The sequence below is a fragment of the Mesoplodon bidens genome (assembly GCF_964165515.1).
Source record: "Mesoplodon bidens genome assembly, chromosome: 15".
Lineage (NCBI taxonomy): Eukaryota > Metazoa > Chordata > Mammalia > Artiodactyla > Ziphiidae > Mesoplodon > Mesoplodon bidens.
In genome coordinates this window covers 38520660-38538840 of record NC_138171.1, presented here as the reverse complement: position 1 = coordinate 38538840, position 18181 = coordinate 38520660, and the positions used below count along the sequence as shown (strand labels likewise).

At 38.9% G+C, this 18181-nt stretch overlaps 1 protein-coding gene across 6 annotated transcripts in view; it reads right to left on the bottom strand.

The window, feature by feature from the left end:
• The window catches only part of GTF2I (general transcription factor IIi), a gene marked incomplete at its 3' end in the record, with an annotated part of 98345 nt that overhangs the window by 14425 nt on the left and 65739 nt on the right, over positions 1-18181 (bottom strand). For all 6 annotated transcript variants that reach the window (XM_081257592.1, XM_081257595.1, XM_081257593.1 and 3 more), the window contains 7 exons: positions 16128-16311; positions 12532-12590; positions 11655-11726; positions 6350-6533; positions 5287-5345; positions 1813-1884; positions 183-366 (listed from right to left, as the gene is read on the bottom strand). In XM_081257592.1, the coding sequence (XP_081113718.1) occupies positions 183-366; positions 1813-1884; positions 5287-5345; positions 6350-6533; positions 11655-11726; positions 12532-12590; positions 16128-16311 (814 nt within the window). The remainder of the gene's footprint in view (positions 1-182; positions 367-1812; positions 1885-5286; positions 5346-6349; positions 6534-11654; positions 11727-12531; positions 12591-16127; positions 16312-18181) is intronic.

Below are 18181 nucleotides of genomic sequence, written 5' to 3'. Positions count from 1 at the left end.
AAATCAAGGACAAGTTAAAGGATGGGAGGCAATGGACAAGGCCAGGACTGTAGCTCAATGCTACGCTTCCCATCATGGACTTCAAAGCCTTAGCCATAACCTGAAGCTAGAAAAAATTTAAATAGAAATATGCCTTGATTGTTCTAATTCCAGAAAGGACTACATTGGCAAAGAGAACTTACTTTTTAACAACAAACTTAATTTTATTACTTCCACGGACAATCCTTTCAAGTCGTGGAATTCCAAACCAGGTAGGGCTTCGAAAGGGAATTCCTTCTGGCAAGCCTTCTACATAAAGGAACTCGGGGTTTGATTCAAACACCGGGTATGGTACTTTTACTGCCTCTGTGAGTCCAAGAGCTTGAGCTGAAAGTGTAAGAGAACATAACTTATGGAAGGTAAAATTTTACAGACAGTCTTTTAGTTTTGTCTGACAGCAGTCTCTGTTTATGTTTTTTTTTTTTTTTTTTTTTTTTTTTTTTTTTCTGTACGTGGGTCTCTCACTGTTGTGGCCTCTCCTGTTGCGGAGCACAGGCTCCAGACGCGCAGGCTCCGGACGTGCAGGCTCAGCGGCCATGGCTCACGGGCCCAGCCGCTCCACGGCGTGTGGGATCTTCCCGGAGCGGGGCACAAACCCGCGTCCCCTGCATTAGCAGGCGGACTCTCAACCACTGCGCCACCAGGGAAGCCCTCTGTGTTTATGTTTTTAATACATATACTTTTTAAAATTGTGATATAATGAACATATAACATTATATTAGTTTCAAGTGTATAGCATAATGATTTGCTATTTGTATATATTGTCAAATGATCACCATACTAAGTGTAGTTGACATCTGGGCATTCTCAAATACGTTGTGCAAAAGTTCCCAACAATCTAGCAATTTCCACTTAGTAATATAGGTATTTTGCTTAGTATATTGTGTAAAGTTGACAAAGAAGCCTAAAAAATAAGAGGAACATTTTACCACTTCAAAGCAAAGGGATAATTAATCAAAATTGTCTCTGTGCTCTGGGCAGAAATGAACTACAGCCATTTCACTGCCATGCTACCAAAATGGCAACTATCCAGCCCTTGTGTTATCATCTAGGTGCAAGTTTGCTGTTTAAAAGATAAGAGGGAATTCCCCGGTGGTCCAGTGGTTAGGACTCTGTGCCTTCACTGCCGAGCGGCAGGGTGCGATCCCTGGTTGGGAACTAAGATCCCACAAGCTATGCGGGGCATGGCCCTCCAAAAAAAAACAAAAAAGAAAGAAAGAAAGAAAAAAGATAAGAGGTGCATAAGATGCATCTGAGCAGAACTGGTCAAGAGTACTGAAGATTCCTGATCCAGGACACAAACGTCAATACCAGTTATTAAAACAACGATGGCAACGCCCCAGGAATATTGATATCACTCCACTCCTTACTTCCTTCTCCATGACAGACACACCCAATCAACTGAAACACTCTTGCTGAGCCTCCTCAGAATCCTCAAGACAGCGCTCCAGGAAACCGCTGTCAACAAATCTACGTTGAAACAGACGATGAAACCTATTTGCCACAGGTGTTAGCCAGGTTACAAGTACAGGCAGCGGAACTGAGATTCCTCCCCAACTCCTCCCTTCCTCTCCCACTCTGACACATGAGAAAACAGAATCCAGGAGACAGAAAGTAACTCGCTCAGTTTAAGTAGTGAATGTGGTAGGAGAAAGTCAAACCCAGTTTCTGGGACCTTCTTTCTTTAGGTCCTCAACTGCTATAATGTTCATTCAAAACACTGCCTTTCATTAACGTTTTTAAATTAAGACATAATCACTGTGTTTTACTTACCAAATTTCAAATTAAAAATCTCTTCCACTTGCTTCCGTAGCTTGGTAATTCTGACATTCCAATCTTCTTTGACTAGAAAGGAACAATAAATCTAATTAACAATGTCCCTTATGGATGCTGACACAAAATTAGACTGGATGCTGTTCTTTCCAGTGATGCTGTTTTTTAAAAACTTGAGATATAATTGACATATAACACTGTATTAGTTTTAGATGTACAATCCAGTGACACTCTTAATAAAATTTTGCTTAAAAGCAAAAACTTCAGATAAGGAACAGAAGGATTTCCTGCACTTGTCAAATATCAGAAGTACAGGGAGGTAGAATTCAAATTTAAGTTTACATTGTAAATAAAGAAGAACTTGTTCGTAAGTATTTAGAATGAATGGTTTTCAAACACTTTTCCTTGGAGGTACATCAAAGAACCCTCTCAGGGTTGGGAGGACCAGCTATATAAAGATCCAGGCCTCCTATACCAGGTTCAACCAGAGGAGCTTCACTTGTATTTGCTTTCTAAACAGGCATTCCTTGTTTTATCGAACACGTGTGCCTACAGATTTACACAAAGGAAAACTTCAATAATCACAGCAAGAAGTAAATGATAAAGTGATTAGGGAGCTGTCACTCAGCACTACTCACATCTGGAATCCAGTTTATTTCCTTACCCCTCATTTATAAGACAACCATCCCCTTTTAAATACAACATAAAAATAAAGAAAAAATAAGCTATTATAAAAGACACGTAGGGTGGCACTTACTTGGGCAGATAATCGGGGCTTGTTTGGTGGAGCTGAGGATGGAGAGGACGGAGGTAGACTTGGAGACAATGGAGGATGGTTGGAGGTATTGGATAAGGAAAGGAGGGAAAGAGAGAGTAAGAGGAAAGGGTAGAGAGTGCAAGAATCGCACTACGTGTGAAAGTTACTTGTGTCTGTGGACAAGGCGATAGGAAATGTTGGAGAAGTTCTGAAAATACTGCTAAAGGTTGGGAGCCTCAGAAGATCTTTCATTTCCACTTTACTTTTACTGTGAAAGTACTTTGAAACCTTTTCTTTAAAAGAAAACCCAGCATCTCAAGGGCTTAATATGGTAATTCGGCCATTCGGCCAGACGAAGTCAGTCTGGTATAAACCAAATTTGAATATTGCTATAACAATATCTAGACTCTCCTTCTCCGAGGTAAAAGGCTTCTGTTAACCTCGTGCTCAGCCTCCCCTTCCGCCTCACCCTGCACTTCCTTCTCTGGTATTTGCTGCTCTAAGACAAAAAGATCTCTGTACTGTTCTACACAAGAACCAAGTACCTTCTCATTCTTCCCCTTCAAAGCTCAGCTATCTATCTGGCTAGTGCCCCAACTTCCTCACATGTGACATCTACCTTTTACCAAATTGAGAACAAAGTGCACCCACGTGTGTTTAAGCATACAACTGTTACCTCAGTTAAGTAGATGTCTCTGATGGCAAGGACTAATACAATTCTTCTGTCAGGTACGCTGGGACTTGAATTGGCCCAGCAAGACTAACGCCTGGGTGACTGGCAGACCCAGTAACATTTTGTTGAAATGAAGAAGGACAACCTTTGATTCTTTCCAAGGTCTTCTACGAATGGTAGAAGGCCAAGCATTGTTAATAATTGGGAGAATGGAGAATCTTTTGATAATAGGCCTGTAACCATCTATGCTAGAAAACATCAGATCAAGTACTACTGAAAATATTACTAAATCCTCGGAGTAACTTGTATGGTGCCTACAGATCATTCGAATAATACATGTTTAACATCCTCAATTTGCAGTCATTATTAGAATTGCTCCTAATAAAAGCAGTTATCACATTAATCACAAGCTTGAACTTGAGGTCTGTCTTGCGAAACGAAGACTCATACATAGACTTTCATCATACTCAGACTAATGCGTATTAAAGCGCTACCTTTGGGAATATTTTTCTTTGCATTATTTTGCTTAGCAAAGTCTCCGTCATGTCCAATCTTCAATGTGTCACCAATATTTTGTTTCTTTGCCTAAATCAAAAGCATTCTGGGGAGCTTGCTGAGTTAATGTTGCTGCTCAACCTGAGAAGTTAAGCCTCAACTCTATCTTCTCCCCGGCAGGATTCTGGGCACAAGACAGTTTGTTTCCCTAGTACAGTATTTCTCAAATACTTCTCATGCCATGATAAACAAAAGATTATACAATCTATTTGGCATACTGGTGACCTTCACCGGTTGCCTCCAGGTACCCTAAAAGCTCAAGAATCAGTATTATAGTTCAGACAAATAACCCTTCCTGTACAGTAGTTCACCTAAACACATTTACAAAAATGATTAACTGCAAAAATGAAAGATAAGGAAGGAAGGAAGGAAGGGAGGGGGAGGGAGGGGGAGGGGAGGAGAGAGGGAGGGAGAGGGAGGGGAGAGGGGGGGAGGGAGGGAGGGAGGGGGAGAGAGGGAGGGAGGGAGGGGGGAGGGGGGAGAGAGGGAGGGAAAAGATTAACCGCAACAATTCAGAAACACCCATTGGTTCTTAGCAACATAAGTTCCTAAGGTTGTAGAAGTTCTACAAGTTGTGGTCACTTTTTCTGACATTATGGAATGGAAAACAAAAAGATGGGAAAGAAATAAAGGCACACTTATACCTGAAAGAAAATAAAACCATTCAGACAACTGAGACCGAGCCTTTTATTAAAGTTCTTTTCTATTGGGCATGATGTCAGCACAGCTGCTGCAATCACAGTATTTGTCATTTTAAAAACAAGGTCCTTGGGCCTCCCTGGTGGCGCAGTGGTTGAGAGTCCGCCTGCCGATGCAGGGGACACGGGTTCGTGCCCCGGTCTGGGAGGATCCCACATGCCGCGGAGCGGCTGGGCCCGTGAGCCATGGCCGCTGGGCCTGCGCGTCCGGAGCCTGTGCTCCGCAACGGGAGAGGCCACAACAGTGAGAGGCCCGCATACCGCAAAAAGAAAAAAAAAAAAAAAAAAAAAAAAAAAACAAGGTCCTTGTGAATAGATTAAGGCCTAAATCTGCATGGTCTGGCACATTAGCCACATGTGGGCAACTGAGCACTTGAAATGTCGCTACTTGAATTAAGATGTGCTGTAAGTGTATAATACATACCAGAGTTTCAAATAAAGAATGTAAATAAATGAAATGAAAAATGTAAACTAACTCATCATGTATTTATGTTGATTACAGGATGAAAAACAGATTTGGCTACTAGAAAATTTTACATGACATATACGGCTTGCATTTATGATGCACGTTATATTTCTACTAAATACCACCGGTCTAAATTCAAAGCTCGAGTTCCCCCCAGACTGTTTATGTTCATGTGGATAAATCAAGGAGTGCCTGTATTGACCTTCCACAAAAGACTTTTTGGGTGGAAGGGAGAAAAAAGAGGAATTCCATGGCTTTAAAGGATTAATAAAAGCTTAGAAACTATTTACTTAAGCTTTTAAAAAGGATTTCACAACTATCTTACCTGGTGTATTCGTTCTTGGCTGAGTAACTTCAGTAGTGCTGTGAGTCAGAAGTTCTGGTCTGTAAAAATACAATTGACATCGAGATGAGAGCATTTAAGCCCACCTTAATTTCCAGTGTGGTTCACTCTACCTTCATCTGCAGTGACAATATCATTTTGGTGACTTCAATTATTCTTAAAGTAGCAATTTATAAAGATTCAGGTGGAACCACCTGTATGTCCTCAAAGGAATTTTAAGCTTAACTTGTGCAAAACAGTTGTTTTGCCCCAAAGCAGTTCGACCTCCTGTTTCTGAAATTTCAGATGAACTAGAGCACAATACAGGTAGATATATCTAGCTATGTCACCCTAAAACATGTCCCAACAAATAGACATACAAATGCACAACCCCCAATCAGCAAGCAAATTCTATCCCAACGATAATTCTTCTTTATTAAATGGGCCTTCTGTTCCCACTCCCTGCCCTCAAATTACCCATTCTGCTATCCTTCAAACTCAAGCCAAAATAACACTCTTAAGGTCCAATTCAAATTATTTTAAGAGGAATCAGCTTTAAAACCTCTTCAGTACTCTGCTGACTGTGAAGGACATAAAGCCTTCCTCCACTGGGCCGTCTCAGCCTGTCTACCATGCTACGCCCTCAAGATCATCAATCCTTCCATACAGAATGGTGTGGTTATGCAAACATTCGAGTACATCTGACACCTCCCTGCGCCTACCTACTTATGTTATTTCCTTTATTTGAACCCCCTTCTTGCGTTCTCTATGCACAAGTGACCAAACTGCAGGCCACCCTTGCCTTCTCCCCCTAAGTGTTCAAGTAGCATTTTACTGCATTGATCTATATAATAAGCCTCCCAAGGACAGGATTCCTGTTGGGCCCAATTTTGTACATCTGGTGCCTGGCACTGCAGAGACACTTGCTCAAAAAATGAATCTAAATGTAATACTTTAATCTTAATATGGAGAGTAAGACCAACTGGGAGGGGGAAAAGCCCATTTTTATAAAATTAATTTTTTCTTAATGACAACATTAAATTGTTTCTGCAAATTATAATCCTACCTTTTAATAACAAATTTAATTCGATTGCCCACTTGAATAATTTTTTCCAGCCTTGGGATTCCATACCACGAGGGACTTCTAAAAGGAATGTTTTCTGGTAGTCCTTCCACATAGAGATCATTAGGATGTGCTTCAAATTTCTGGTAAGGTACAGCCTTGGCTTCGGTGCTCCCTAAGGCTTCAGCTTTACAGAAGAAAAGCAATTCAAAAGACTGGAGACTAAGTTTCCACTGAAATCATATTTTAATACAATCCATAGCAAAGTATATGTCAACTTTTTAAAAAGCAAAGTATACTCTGAAGATATCAACAGCAACTACTGAAATAGACTTAATACAGCAAATGTAAATATTAAATGACCCACGATCAAGAAGTAACTTTAAGTTTCCTGATACTAAGGCCATCTTAATAGCTCTAAGATCTTATTTTTATGTATTCTTTTTTAAAAGATATTTATTTGGCTGCGCTGGGTCTCAGTTGCGGCATGCGGGATCTTTAGTTGCAGCATGCATGTGGGATCTAGTTCCCTGACCAGGGATCGAACCCGGGCCCCATGCATTGGGAGCGTGGAGCCTTAGCCACTGGACCACCAGGGAAGTCCCTCTAAGATCTTATTTTTTAAATTCTCAGTATCTTTGAGAATAAATAAAGAGAAGAAAATCATGACCAACAATAAAGAGCACAACTTAAATGCTACTTTTTCAAATATCCGGAGGCAGACTTTTGCTACTTAATGCTTCATGAGTACAATAAACTTTTTATTGGCTCTTGCACACTAACTTACTTCAGGCTATACTTTTATCTGTATTGCAACCATGAGATTACTGTTCTTTACCCCTTAAACCTCATCAGTGTACCATTTTCCAAGGAAATAATTCATGGAATGACAATTAAAAATAGTAAGCAGAGGCTGGTTTAGATTAAAAGAGACATATCAAGCAAAATCAAGGCACAAAACTTTATTGTTTAAATCCAGGTTCGAAGCAAAAACTTTAAAGATACTTTTCAGATAAATACTTTGCAGATAAATGAGGAAATTCAATGAAGGACTGGATAAGAGCAAAGAGACTGTTAATTCTGTCAAGTGTGATGAGGACACTGTGACACAAAACGTCAATGTTGGGACTTCTCTGGTGGCACAGTGGCTGGGAATCCACCTGCCAATGCAGGGGACACGGGTTCGATCCTTGGTCTGGGAAGATCCCACATGCTGTGAAGCAACTAAGCCCGTGCACCACAACTACTGAGCCCGTGTGCCACAACTACTAAAGCCCGAGCACCTAGAGCCCATGCTCCACAACGAGAAGCCACCACAATGAGAAGCCCATGCACCACAACGAAGAGGAGACCCTGCTAGCCCCAACCAATGAAAGCCCATGCGCAGCAACGAAGACCCAACACAGCCAAAGATAAAATAATATAAATAAAACTCAATGTTGTTCAATGGTGCACACTGAACAAGGAAAATGACACCATGCCTGTGATATGCTTTATTAAATTCCTACAAGGGGAACGAAAGAGGAAAGGATGAACAAAAATGTGGAAAATCTTAAAGATCACTGATTACAAAAATGGGTATATGGGAATGCATTGTACTATTTTTCTACTTTTGAATAGGTGTGGCATTGAAATTATAAAATGTAAAAATGTAATTACTAACCCCTACTATGAAGCCACATCCAAACAGAGCTTGTAAAAAGAAAGATCCAAGCAATTTACAAAATATCAGCACTTATAGGTCTCCCTTGTATTCTGTGTTAATTTAAATATTTTACAATCTGATGGTTGAAAAAAGAGTGGCTCCTTGAAGAATCTGCATTTCTTTGATTGTTAGTTTGACGTTCCTCTCAAATTCAAAGGCCTTCTGTCTTAATTTCTTCCTTCATTTCATTAGCACCAAATCTGAAGGGCTCAAGTATAGGATCTCTTTGATAAAAGTAAGGAATGTGTATTTGAAAAAACAAATACAATGTAATTTAGATCATGGCTGTTAAAAGAAATATTCTCTTTTAAAATATGGTAAAGGCTTTCACACTCACACCTGGGAGTAATATTAATTGTAATTATCCTGTTAAATATAACAAAAAAGAACATAATCCTAATTCTAACAAACTTTCTATAAAATAAAAAAGAACCAAACTGTTGGGAGTTGAGAGAGAAACAGCACAAGTTACAGAAAAGAGCAAGGCCAAGTGCATTAGTGGTCATCACATCATCGAGGTCTCCCCTATATTAAGTAACCAACGCCCTGTCTCCCTATCCCCCTCATTTTCCTTAATTTTTTCCTGAACACTTAACACCTTCTAATGTACTGCATATTTACTGGTTGCTTTGCTATGCATATTTCCCTAAGTTATAAGTGAATGCTTCCCAGGGGAAGCATTCATCATCCTCTGTGCTGCTGAGTTCTCAGCACCTGACACATAGGGGGTTCACAGGTGCTGAATGACTATGCTGCTGCTGCTATACAACTTTCAAGACTTGTGTTTGATATGACAGACAATCGTACGTTTTCTGCTTTCCCTTTCAGTAACCTTAAAGAAAGCAACAATTCTGCTGGCTTTTCACTCTCTAAAGTAACTCCAGTCCCAAATGACCCACCTGAGGCCACAAGCAGGATTTTGCTGTTTGTAATATAACAATACATAAACTCTTATGTATTTTCTTAGCTCTGATACAATGAGAAAATATTTTCTACAGGCCAATTTTTCTTTCTATGAGTACACTATCTCACCCACAGCTTTCTCCTTCCATGAGGGAAAAGTCATGGGTGCCATGGCTGGCTGGCACGCACCCATGATCTAATAGGATTGGCTGTTTCTTACCCCAGGCTGAATTTCTAGAACTAAATGTGAGGCCAAAGTTTAAGCCTGTTAATGCAGATGCACATTATCCTATGTCAGCTACTCATGAATTATGATTATGATGACACTATGGTGGCATCTCAAATGACAAATAAGGTTCATAATCTTATTTCACTAAATGTCTTGGAAATATAATGATTTTTAAAGTGGTGAAGATTCTCTAGTTTATTGTTCATTAGCTGATTTCTGACCAGATGTACGAGGAGATACATTTTCATTAAGGTCCTACATTCATGTTGGGTGGTCAAGGATACTGATGAGGAAAAACTTACACTCTGACTTTTTCTCAAGGCTCAGTAATTTCTAATTTTTTTTTTTTTTTTTTTTTTTGTGGTATGCGGGCCTCTCACTGTTGTGGCCTCTCCCATTGCGGAGCACAGGCTCCGGACACGCAGGCTCATTGGCCATGGCTCACGGGCCCGGCCGCTCCACGGCATGTGGGATCTTCCCGGACCGAGGCACGAACCCGTGTCCCCTGCATCGGCAGGCGGACTCTCAACCACTGCCCCACCAAGAGAGCCCTCTCAGTAATTTTTAAAAAACTGTTCCATGTATTTTTATTTTTTAATTAATAAAATTTTTTTGAGTCACACTTTTATTTATTTGTTTGTTTGCCAAGGGGCATGTGTGATCTTAGTTCCTGACCAGGAATCTAGCCCGCGCCCCCTGCTTTGGAAGGGCACAGTCTTAACCACTGGACCACCAGGGAAGTCCTTCTGAGTAATTTTTTTTTTTTTTTCTGTGGTATGCGGGCCTCTCACTGTTGTGGCCTCTCCCGTTGCGGAGCACAGGCTCCAGACGCGCAGGCTCAGCAGCCATGGCTCACGGGCCCAGCCGCTCCGCGGCATGTGGGATCTTCCAGGACCGGGGCACGAACCCGTGTCCCCTGCATTGGCAGGTGGACTCTCAACCACTGCGCCACCAGGGAAGCCCATTCTGAGTAATTTTTTTTTTTCTTTCTTTTTGCGGCAGGCGGGCCTCTCACTGTCGTGGCCTCTCCCCCCGCGGAGCACAGGCTCCGGACGCACAGGCCCAGCAGCCATGGCCCACGGGCCCAACCGCCCCGCGGCATGCGGGACCCCCCCAGACCGGGGCACGAACCCGCGTCCCCTGCATCGGCAGGCGGACTCCCAACCACTGCGCCACCAGGGAAGCCCTCTGAGTAATTTTTAATGACACTGGTCCATTCAGTATTTGTTGAGTATCTGCCCAAGCACCAAGCACTATTCTACTAATAGCCAAGAGAGACAAGATCTGGGCTGCTGTTTGAACTGCGTTGTAGTGGAAGGAAAAAGGTAGCCATTAGTGCTTTAAGAAAAAGGGTGATGGCATACAGTGTACTTCGTGGTTTATGTTAGAAGGGTAGGCAGTAAAATCTGGCTGCTTTGGGGCATTGACTTTGACTACAGTGACAGACAGCAGTGAAGAAAAAGATATGGATTTGCAGTGTGTTTTAAATGTAGAGTCAGCAGGAGGCCTTGTGGAAATGAAGAAATCAAGTGTGACTGCTAGGGGGTTTGGCTTGGAAGACTAGGTAGAGTGTGGTGCCACTGGGAGGACTGGGAAAGGAACATGCTGGAGGGGGAATCAAGGACTCTATCTAGGACCTGTGAAGTCTGAAGAGCTGTCGAACGGCTGGGTGAATATAAAGGTGTGGTGTAAGAGGAGTTTTCAGGGCTAGAAACTTGAATGTGAAAGTAATCGGGAATATAGACAACACACTATTTTTAAGATAGAGTGGGACCATCTGTGGAGGGCTCAGGACTGAGCTGCAGAGTAGCACCCCAAAATTTAAAGAATGGACTCAAGGGAGGTACCAACAAGAGAATGAAGAGGACAGCCAATAAGACATGAAGAAACCCAGGAACAAACCAAGAGTCAATAACGTTTGAAACTTTCCCTAAGAATAGTTTAAAATGCTTAAGAGAGAAAAAAAAATAAGACAACTATGTTGAACACTGCTGAAAAGTACAATAAAGCAAGGGAGTTACTTCTGGTAACAAAAGATGTTGCAATGATAAACCAAACCTGAGTATTTTAAGTGTTTAGGGATGCCAGCACAGCAAGCACTACAAACAAGACAACCAAAACACTGCTAACCAGCAGCCTGCCTTCCAGGGACACATGGCTACTGGTGGTCCCCTATATCCCACTGTGGTACACTATTAAAAGGTATGAAGACAAAAGGATTCCCAAACTGTGAAATGCCCTGTGCCGAATAACCTGTACACAGTATAAATAACTTAGTCAAGAGTACATGGGTTTTCATTACAATATTCTCTTCCCTTCTGTACAGATTTAAAACTTTTCATAGTATACGTTAAAAAAGTAACAATAAAAGAAAACTGGAGATGAGTCATCCATTGTATTTACTTTCTTAAAGCCAAATCTGGAAAAGTTATTCTGTAATATACTTTAGCTAGGGGGGAAATTAAACTTACCAAATTTTTTGCAGAAAAGCTGATCTACCATCTTTCGTAACTTAGTGATTCTGGCATACCACTCTTCTTTTACTGTAAGGGTAATATACACAAATTCTTCAATTTGATAACATTAATAAATTATTAAATGTTACTAAATAAATTATTAAATAGGTGGTATTGTTTTTCTGTTCTAACTAAAATTACTTCTAAGATTTTAGAATGTGTTTATTAAAACAGTGCTGACATTGAATAAAAAGTATAAGAACTAACAAAACAATAACAAAATGAAAATTCACAATTAATAGTAACTTTACAGAGATACACTGAAAGTGTCACCACTAAAGCTAGGAAATAGAATTCATTTTACTCAAGATCAGCTAGCAGGTGATTTTTGTGATGATAAATTTGGGGCCACAATAATGCTGGTAATCCTTTCATTACACCAACTCTAAGTGATGCAATTTCCATTTCATATCCCCACGCTACTCCCTCCACTCCAGAGCAAAAGCAACTAAGAGAACAGATCATGATTGGATTTCCTTCAAAACACATCTAACCAACAAGTGATGATGCCCATGGCTATGTACTCTAAGAAGTAAGCCTTTAGCTCCTGGGTATAATGATGGATGATCATTCAACTGATACTAATACAGACTAGGATACTACAGACTAGGATAATAAACTGTTCAATACATTATGCCAGAAAAATTTTGCATCTCAAATATAGAACAGACATGGTTCTTTTATAGTTTATCCAGAAATGTGATGTTTACATTTATTTATAATGGGTTATTAAGAACAAAATGTGTTTATTATTCTAGAGAATCCTGGACAATATTCCTTGTACATCATGTTCTGATTTGACATACAATTTGACACAAGACTGGAGACCTACCTCCTGAAGCTGGTTTATCAAGCTGTAAGTCTTCACGTGTTGAATTCAAAAGTTCATGTCTGAAAGGTGAGAAAAATTACTAATAACTACTAGTATTTGTCATATTCAGTCATCAAAGCCAGTTTTTAAAAGACAGCCTGAACTCTTGAGCACAACTAAATTCTAATTTCTTGAGATTTCCAGAGTAATAAAACCAAATGGTAACTGCAAATTGTTTCTTAATGTGCTTCATGGAGTGTGTGTACGCGCACGCACACACGCGCGCACATACACACACACACTCACACACACAGAGTAAACTTTGTAAATCAAAGGTATTTCATAAAAGCATAACACCAAAGGAAGCAAACTGCAAAAATTTTAAATGGGAGTCTTCAATTTTACATTACATTCAAGACCACCTAAAAACATCTATAATCTGGTTATAAAAACCACATATATTTCAAAACTAACATCTGCAGGACAGTACACATGCTTTTAAAAAATTCTTCCGAATACACAAACACCCCACAGAATTTTTACAATCTAACTTATGTATCCCGCCTCACTCTATTTTGTTGTAATATCCTGAAGTAACGGGGAAGAGGGAGGAGACTGAGATCACAGAGAAGCATGGCCGTGTATTAACCATAATCTTGAAAATGTTAGAAACTAATATAGGGTTAAGTCAATGGAAGAGCTGTGAAATAAAACGCTTGCTGAAGTATAGCATTACCCTTCTAAATAAACATAATAGTTTCTGTTTATCAAGACTAACCACATTAACCTTTGGGGAAAGGCTTACAAAGTCCCTTCCAAATGTGAGAGATGGCTTCCCATAAATAAGAACATCAAAAGGACTTGAACAGAACCTGCACAGTATGAGTACCTTGTGGTGAGCTTGCACAAACATTTAAATACCCAAAGATAGAGTTTTATATGCTTTAAGATCAGCAACCATGAGCAAAATCTGTAAAATTATTTGTATGTTTTCCTTAGCTATTCAAAAAAAATTTCAAAACTTCTAACAAATTAAAATGCAAGCACTGTAAGAAAATGACAGTACAAGAGTTCTTAGAACAGGCTTATTAATATATCAATATGTAGGGGGGAAGGAGTGGTTATTTGATTCCTGACTAGGACTGGTGTCAGGGTTTTATAACAAGCCTCTTTTGTTTACCATTCAATTTCATGAGAGACTAAGAAATGTTCATTCATTCATTCATTCTTTCTTTCTTCCTTCCTTCCTTCTCATTGCCTTGTTTCCTCATCTGTTAAAAAAAAGTGTGGGTGATAATATAAAGTGCTTGACTGTACTGGACACATCGGGCTGAACTGCCATTACTATTATTCTGACTTCAAAGCTTGTTCTCCACACCAAGGTGTCTCAAACTTTAATGAGCACTGGAATCACCTGGGATCCTCATCACATGCAGGACGGATCCAGTAGATCTAGGTAGGATCTAAGATGTGGTGTCTCTGAAAGCTCCCGGGCGATGCCAATGCTGCTAGTCTGCACGGCTGCCTACCATGCTGTCTCGTGTAAGGAGAGTTTCACTTGAATTGTTCATAGAAAAATGGAGGACAAAATCTTTTAAACTACAATTTATTTGAAAGAAAAGTATCTGTTAGCAACAAGTTTCTCTGTGGAGGACAGCTCACCTATTACCTATGGTATTTCTTGGGTCCTTTTTATCCTTAGTTAAATCCTATCATTCCCTTATTTAATACCAATACAGAGGCAAGTCTGCTTGGTTATAATCTTTGATCAAGGTGTTTGTTAATTTCCCCACTTTCTCAACAGTATCAGAGCATTGCCAGAAAAATGAACATGAATACTTCTGCAAATGACTATCATTCTGCTACTGTTATTGACTTTACTATTTATAGCCCAAAGATATGTGGGAAAAAATTAAATCAGTTATAATATGCACGTGACTCAAAAAGACTCATTCATATTAGAACTTAAAATGAAAGCCACGTAATTCAGGGGAAGTGAACCCCGCCCCCATTCACTGAAGGGTGAGTACTACATGGTCTACACCCATCATGGTGCTATCTTTCCCATGCCTGTGCCTGGCTGAGGAATAAGCACTTGACATAATCCTAACCAAAGAGAAGTAAGGCCATATTCCAAGGTTTCCTTCTCTCAGAGAAACACAGGTAGCTACTGTCCCTCCTAGTAGACGTGTCTGGCTGTGAGTTCTGGAACTACTGCATCCAGCTCACTAGTCTAAGGAAACTATCAGCACAAGGAAGGAAGAATCTGGAAAGGAGCAGAAGCAGAGCCCCAAGTATCACTGTTTTATTTATTTTCTAATTATTTTAACTTTTTTTTTTTGGCCGCACCATGAGGCATGCGGGATCTTAGTTCCTGACGGGGGATTGAACCTGTGCCCCCTGCAGTAAAAGCGCACAGTCTTAACCACTGGACTGCCAGGGAAGTCCCCAAGTATCACTGTTTTAATCATCCTATCTCTGACCCCCTTGCTACATGAGATAAGAATCTTACTGTAACAAGCCAATTTGAATAAGGGTTTTTGTTACTTGGTGCTGGAAACATCCCAACTGCTACCCAACCTCTTTCATGCTGCAATCTCTATTTGCTTTCAAGCACGTTTGGCTACAGAATTCAAGGCTCAAATCATTTCCAATTTGAACTTAGAAAGAATGATGTAATAGCGTTACATCCATTACTGCTCAAATCAAGTATATGATATCTGCGTGATTTTCATTCTTTATGATGACATGGTCTTATTCTCTGGAACCTAATGATTTCTACCTTTATCCTTAGGACACTGAAACTTTATGAAATGTGACCAGGCATATATCTTTGTTTTCTTCTCATATCCTTTCTCATGTCTCATATACACAATCATCTTTACAATTTATAATACTAATAACCTTTTAGCCCTTTCATTGAAAATTTTAGGTTAGCAATTATATTTGATAATTTCCTAGACAACTATTCTCCAACTGTTCCTGTTTACAAATGCATCTAATACTTGCTTCATGCATCTAACAGAAAGTTTTCATATATCGACATTTGCTGAAATATGTTAATATATGCCCTCTTAGTGTTTTAAAACTTTTATTGTAATCTTAATAGAATTTTAGTCAGTAGAAATTATGGAAATGTGTGATGTAGCTGCCATTTTTAAATGGAAGCATTTACACTTCCAATTGCTGCACATAATTTTTTTTTAAAGCTCCTTGCTACAACCCTATGACAGTGCTAAAGAATTTATAGCATTCTACTTTTTCTTTTCATTCTTACTTCTACTGTTTATTTTTATTTTTATAATCGACTTTATTTCCACCTATGGTTTTTAAAATTCAGGTCTAAAAAAATAAGACACTGATACTTCAATATTTTCTTTAGCATACGTAGAGAAAAATGGTAAAAGAAAATAATAGCTGTATGCCAGTCAGGCATGGACAGGTGTTCATACTCCAAAAGCCAACCCTGGCCTAACTCACATAGACACACTGAAAAGTAGAAATAAAACAACATATAATAACTCAAACTTAATTTAAATATAGCCCTAGTGGTTAGTGAATATTTGTCAACAATATAAAAAGATGCACTAGTCAAGAACAAAGTCTAAGAGTCTTACTTCTTTATCACAAAACGAATCCTTTCCTTTGCAAGTAATATCCTCTCAAGGCGAGGAATTCCGTAAGTAGATGGCCTTCTAAAAGGGATTCCTTCCGGAAGTCCTTCTACATAAAGATCTTCCACGTGGGACTGGAAAAGAGGGTACGGGATCGTCACAGGACCTTTGGCTTTTATAGCTTGAGCTTTAAGGGTAAAAAGAGAAAGGGAAAATTATGAAATGACAAGGATTAAGCACAGTTTGTAGAAAAGAATAATAATCGAATACATACATATTGCTTTGCAATTTTTATTATCACTGCATCAGAAGCAAAATAGTACAAAAGAACTAAGAGGAAAAGAACACCAAAGGTGCCAGTACTCTACTTAGTCAAAACTGCAATGAAATAATATATTATTTTGAAATAATGTAGATATAGGCAGACTTTCTACTCAAATCTGAGCCACAAATGACCCCAGAAAAACATACCAGCTAATTTCAGCTAATACATACAGCATATAATGAAAAAGAAGTAATATGTTAAAAACATAAATGTTGATGTAAAAAGGATTTTTTAATAAAATAACTGAAGCAGAACATTTTTCTGAACTGTAAAAATTCTAAAATTTATTTATTGAGAGTAAAATAATACAACAACTGCAACAAGCCAAATGCACAAAGAATCTCAAGAATCAAATACAATGAACAGACTTTGATAGTTTTATTAAACCAACTACAAAGAGTCAGTTTTTCTAAACAATAGGGGACATTTAAATATCACTGGGTATTAAACAGTGTAATGTTTTTAGATGTGACAATGGAACTGAGATTAAGACAATGCATTCCTCTCACCCAACTTGGAATTTTACAATTTAGAGTTTTGAGAGGTGAAATGACATGATGTCTTGGACATCAGAGTTTTAAAATGTTCTTGCATCACAAAGAGGACAGGAAAGGCCAAGAAAGAAAATATTGTAAAATATTAAACACTGTTGAACTTGGGTGATGGATATTTAAATAGAGGGTCTTTGGAAGTATGAATTTCATAATAAAAAGTTTTAAAAAGCATCAGTTTACGTTCATCTACAACACAAGCACATTTTTAGCTAGCATTAAAAATTGCACAAACATTTTGATACTAAGTAAAGCAATGCCAAATTCTCCATGACTACATAGCAAACACCACTAATTCTTTCAAAGGTTTCTAGTTCATGTAATTAACATATAGCACAGTTATATAAACTGCTTTCCAGCGAACAGAACAGCACAGATGCTACTGACCTTGCCAGAAAGGTTCCAAAGCAAAAATGACTACGGTGGACTCCCCTCAGCCCCTGCTCCCTCAGGAATCACCTCTCAGAACAGGTCCACTTTTTTGCTGGTATTTTATGTAAAAGTTTATTTGCTAAACATTAATCTTTGTACTCAAGTTTCAAGTGTACCATGTTACACATTAATTCTGAGTTAGATTTAATATCCTTCGTTGATATACTACATCTGAAAATAATATTCATATTTAACAATGAAAATACCTTCCCCGAAGGCAATTACCATTAAAGATGCTTTGAAATTATGAAATGTGAATATTATTATTATAATTTCACAATGACTGGTAAACATTATTCTCTTATATGCAAAATAATCAAATAAATATATCACCATCACAACAAAAGTAAAAACATAACCTTTGCTTCTCTTTATGAGAAACACAGAAATTTATAAAAACTGTGATAAGTAAGTTCCTTTTATTCATAATAGTACTAAATTAAGAATACAATAACAAAAATATAAACAGCAAGCATTTATTACGTACTTACATCCCAAGTATTATAGGAAGCACTTCACAAGCACTATCTCATCTATCTCATCAAATCTTCAGAGTAGAGCTATAGTTCTCATGCCTGTCACAAATGGCTCAGAGAGGACTAAGAGAACATGGCCAGACAGTCTGTCCCCACAGCCTGTAATCTTAACCACCACGTTATAGTGCTTCCACGTAGAAAGAATATGTTGTGAGTTTTTACTTTGAAACTGTCTAATTAAAATCACAGGCAATAGGACTTCCCTAGTGGCGC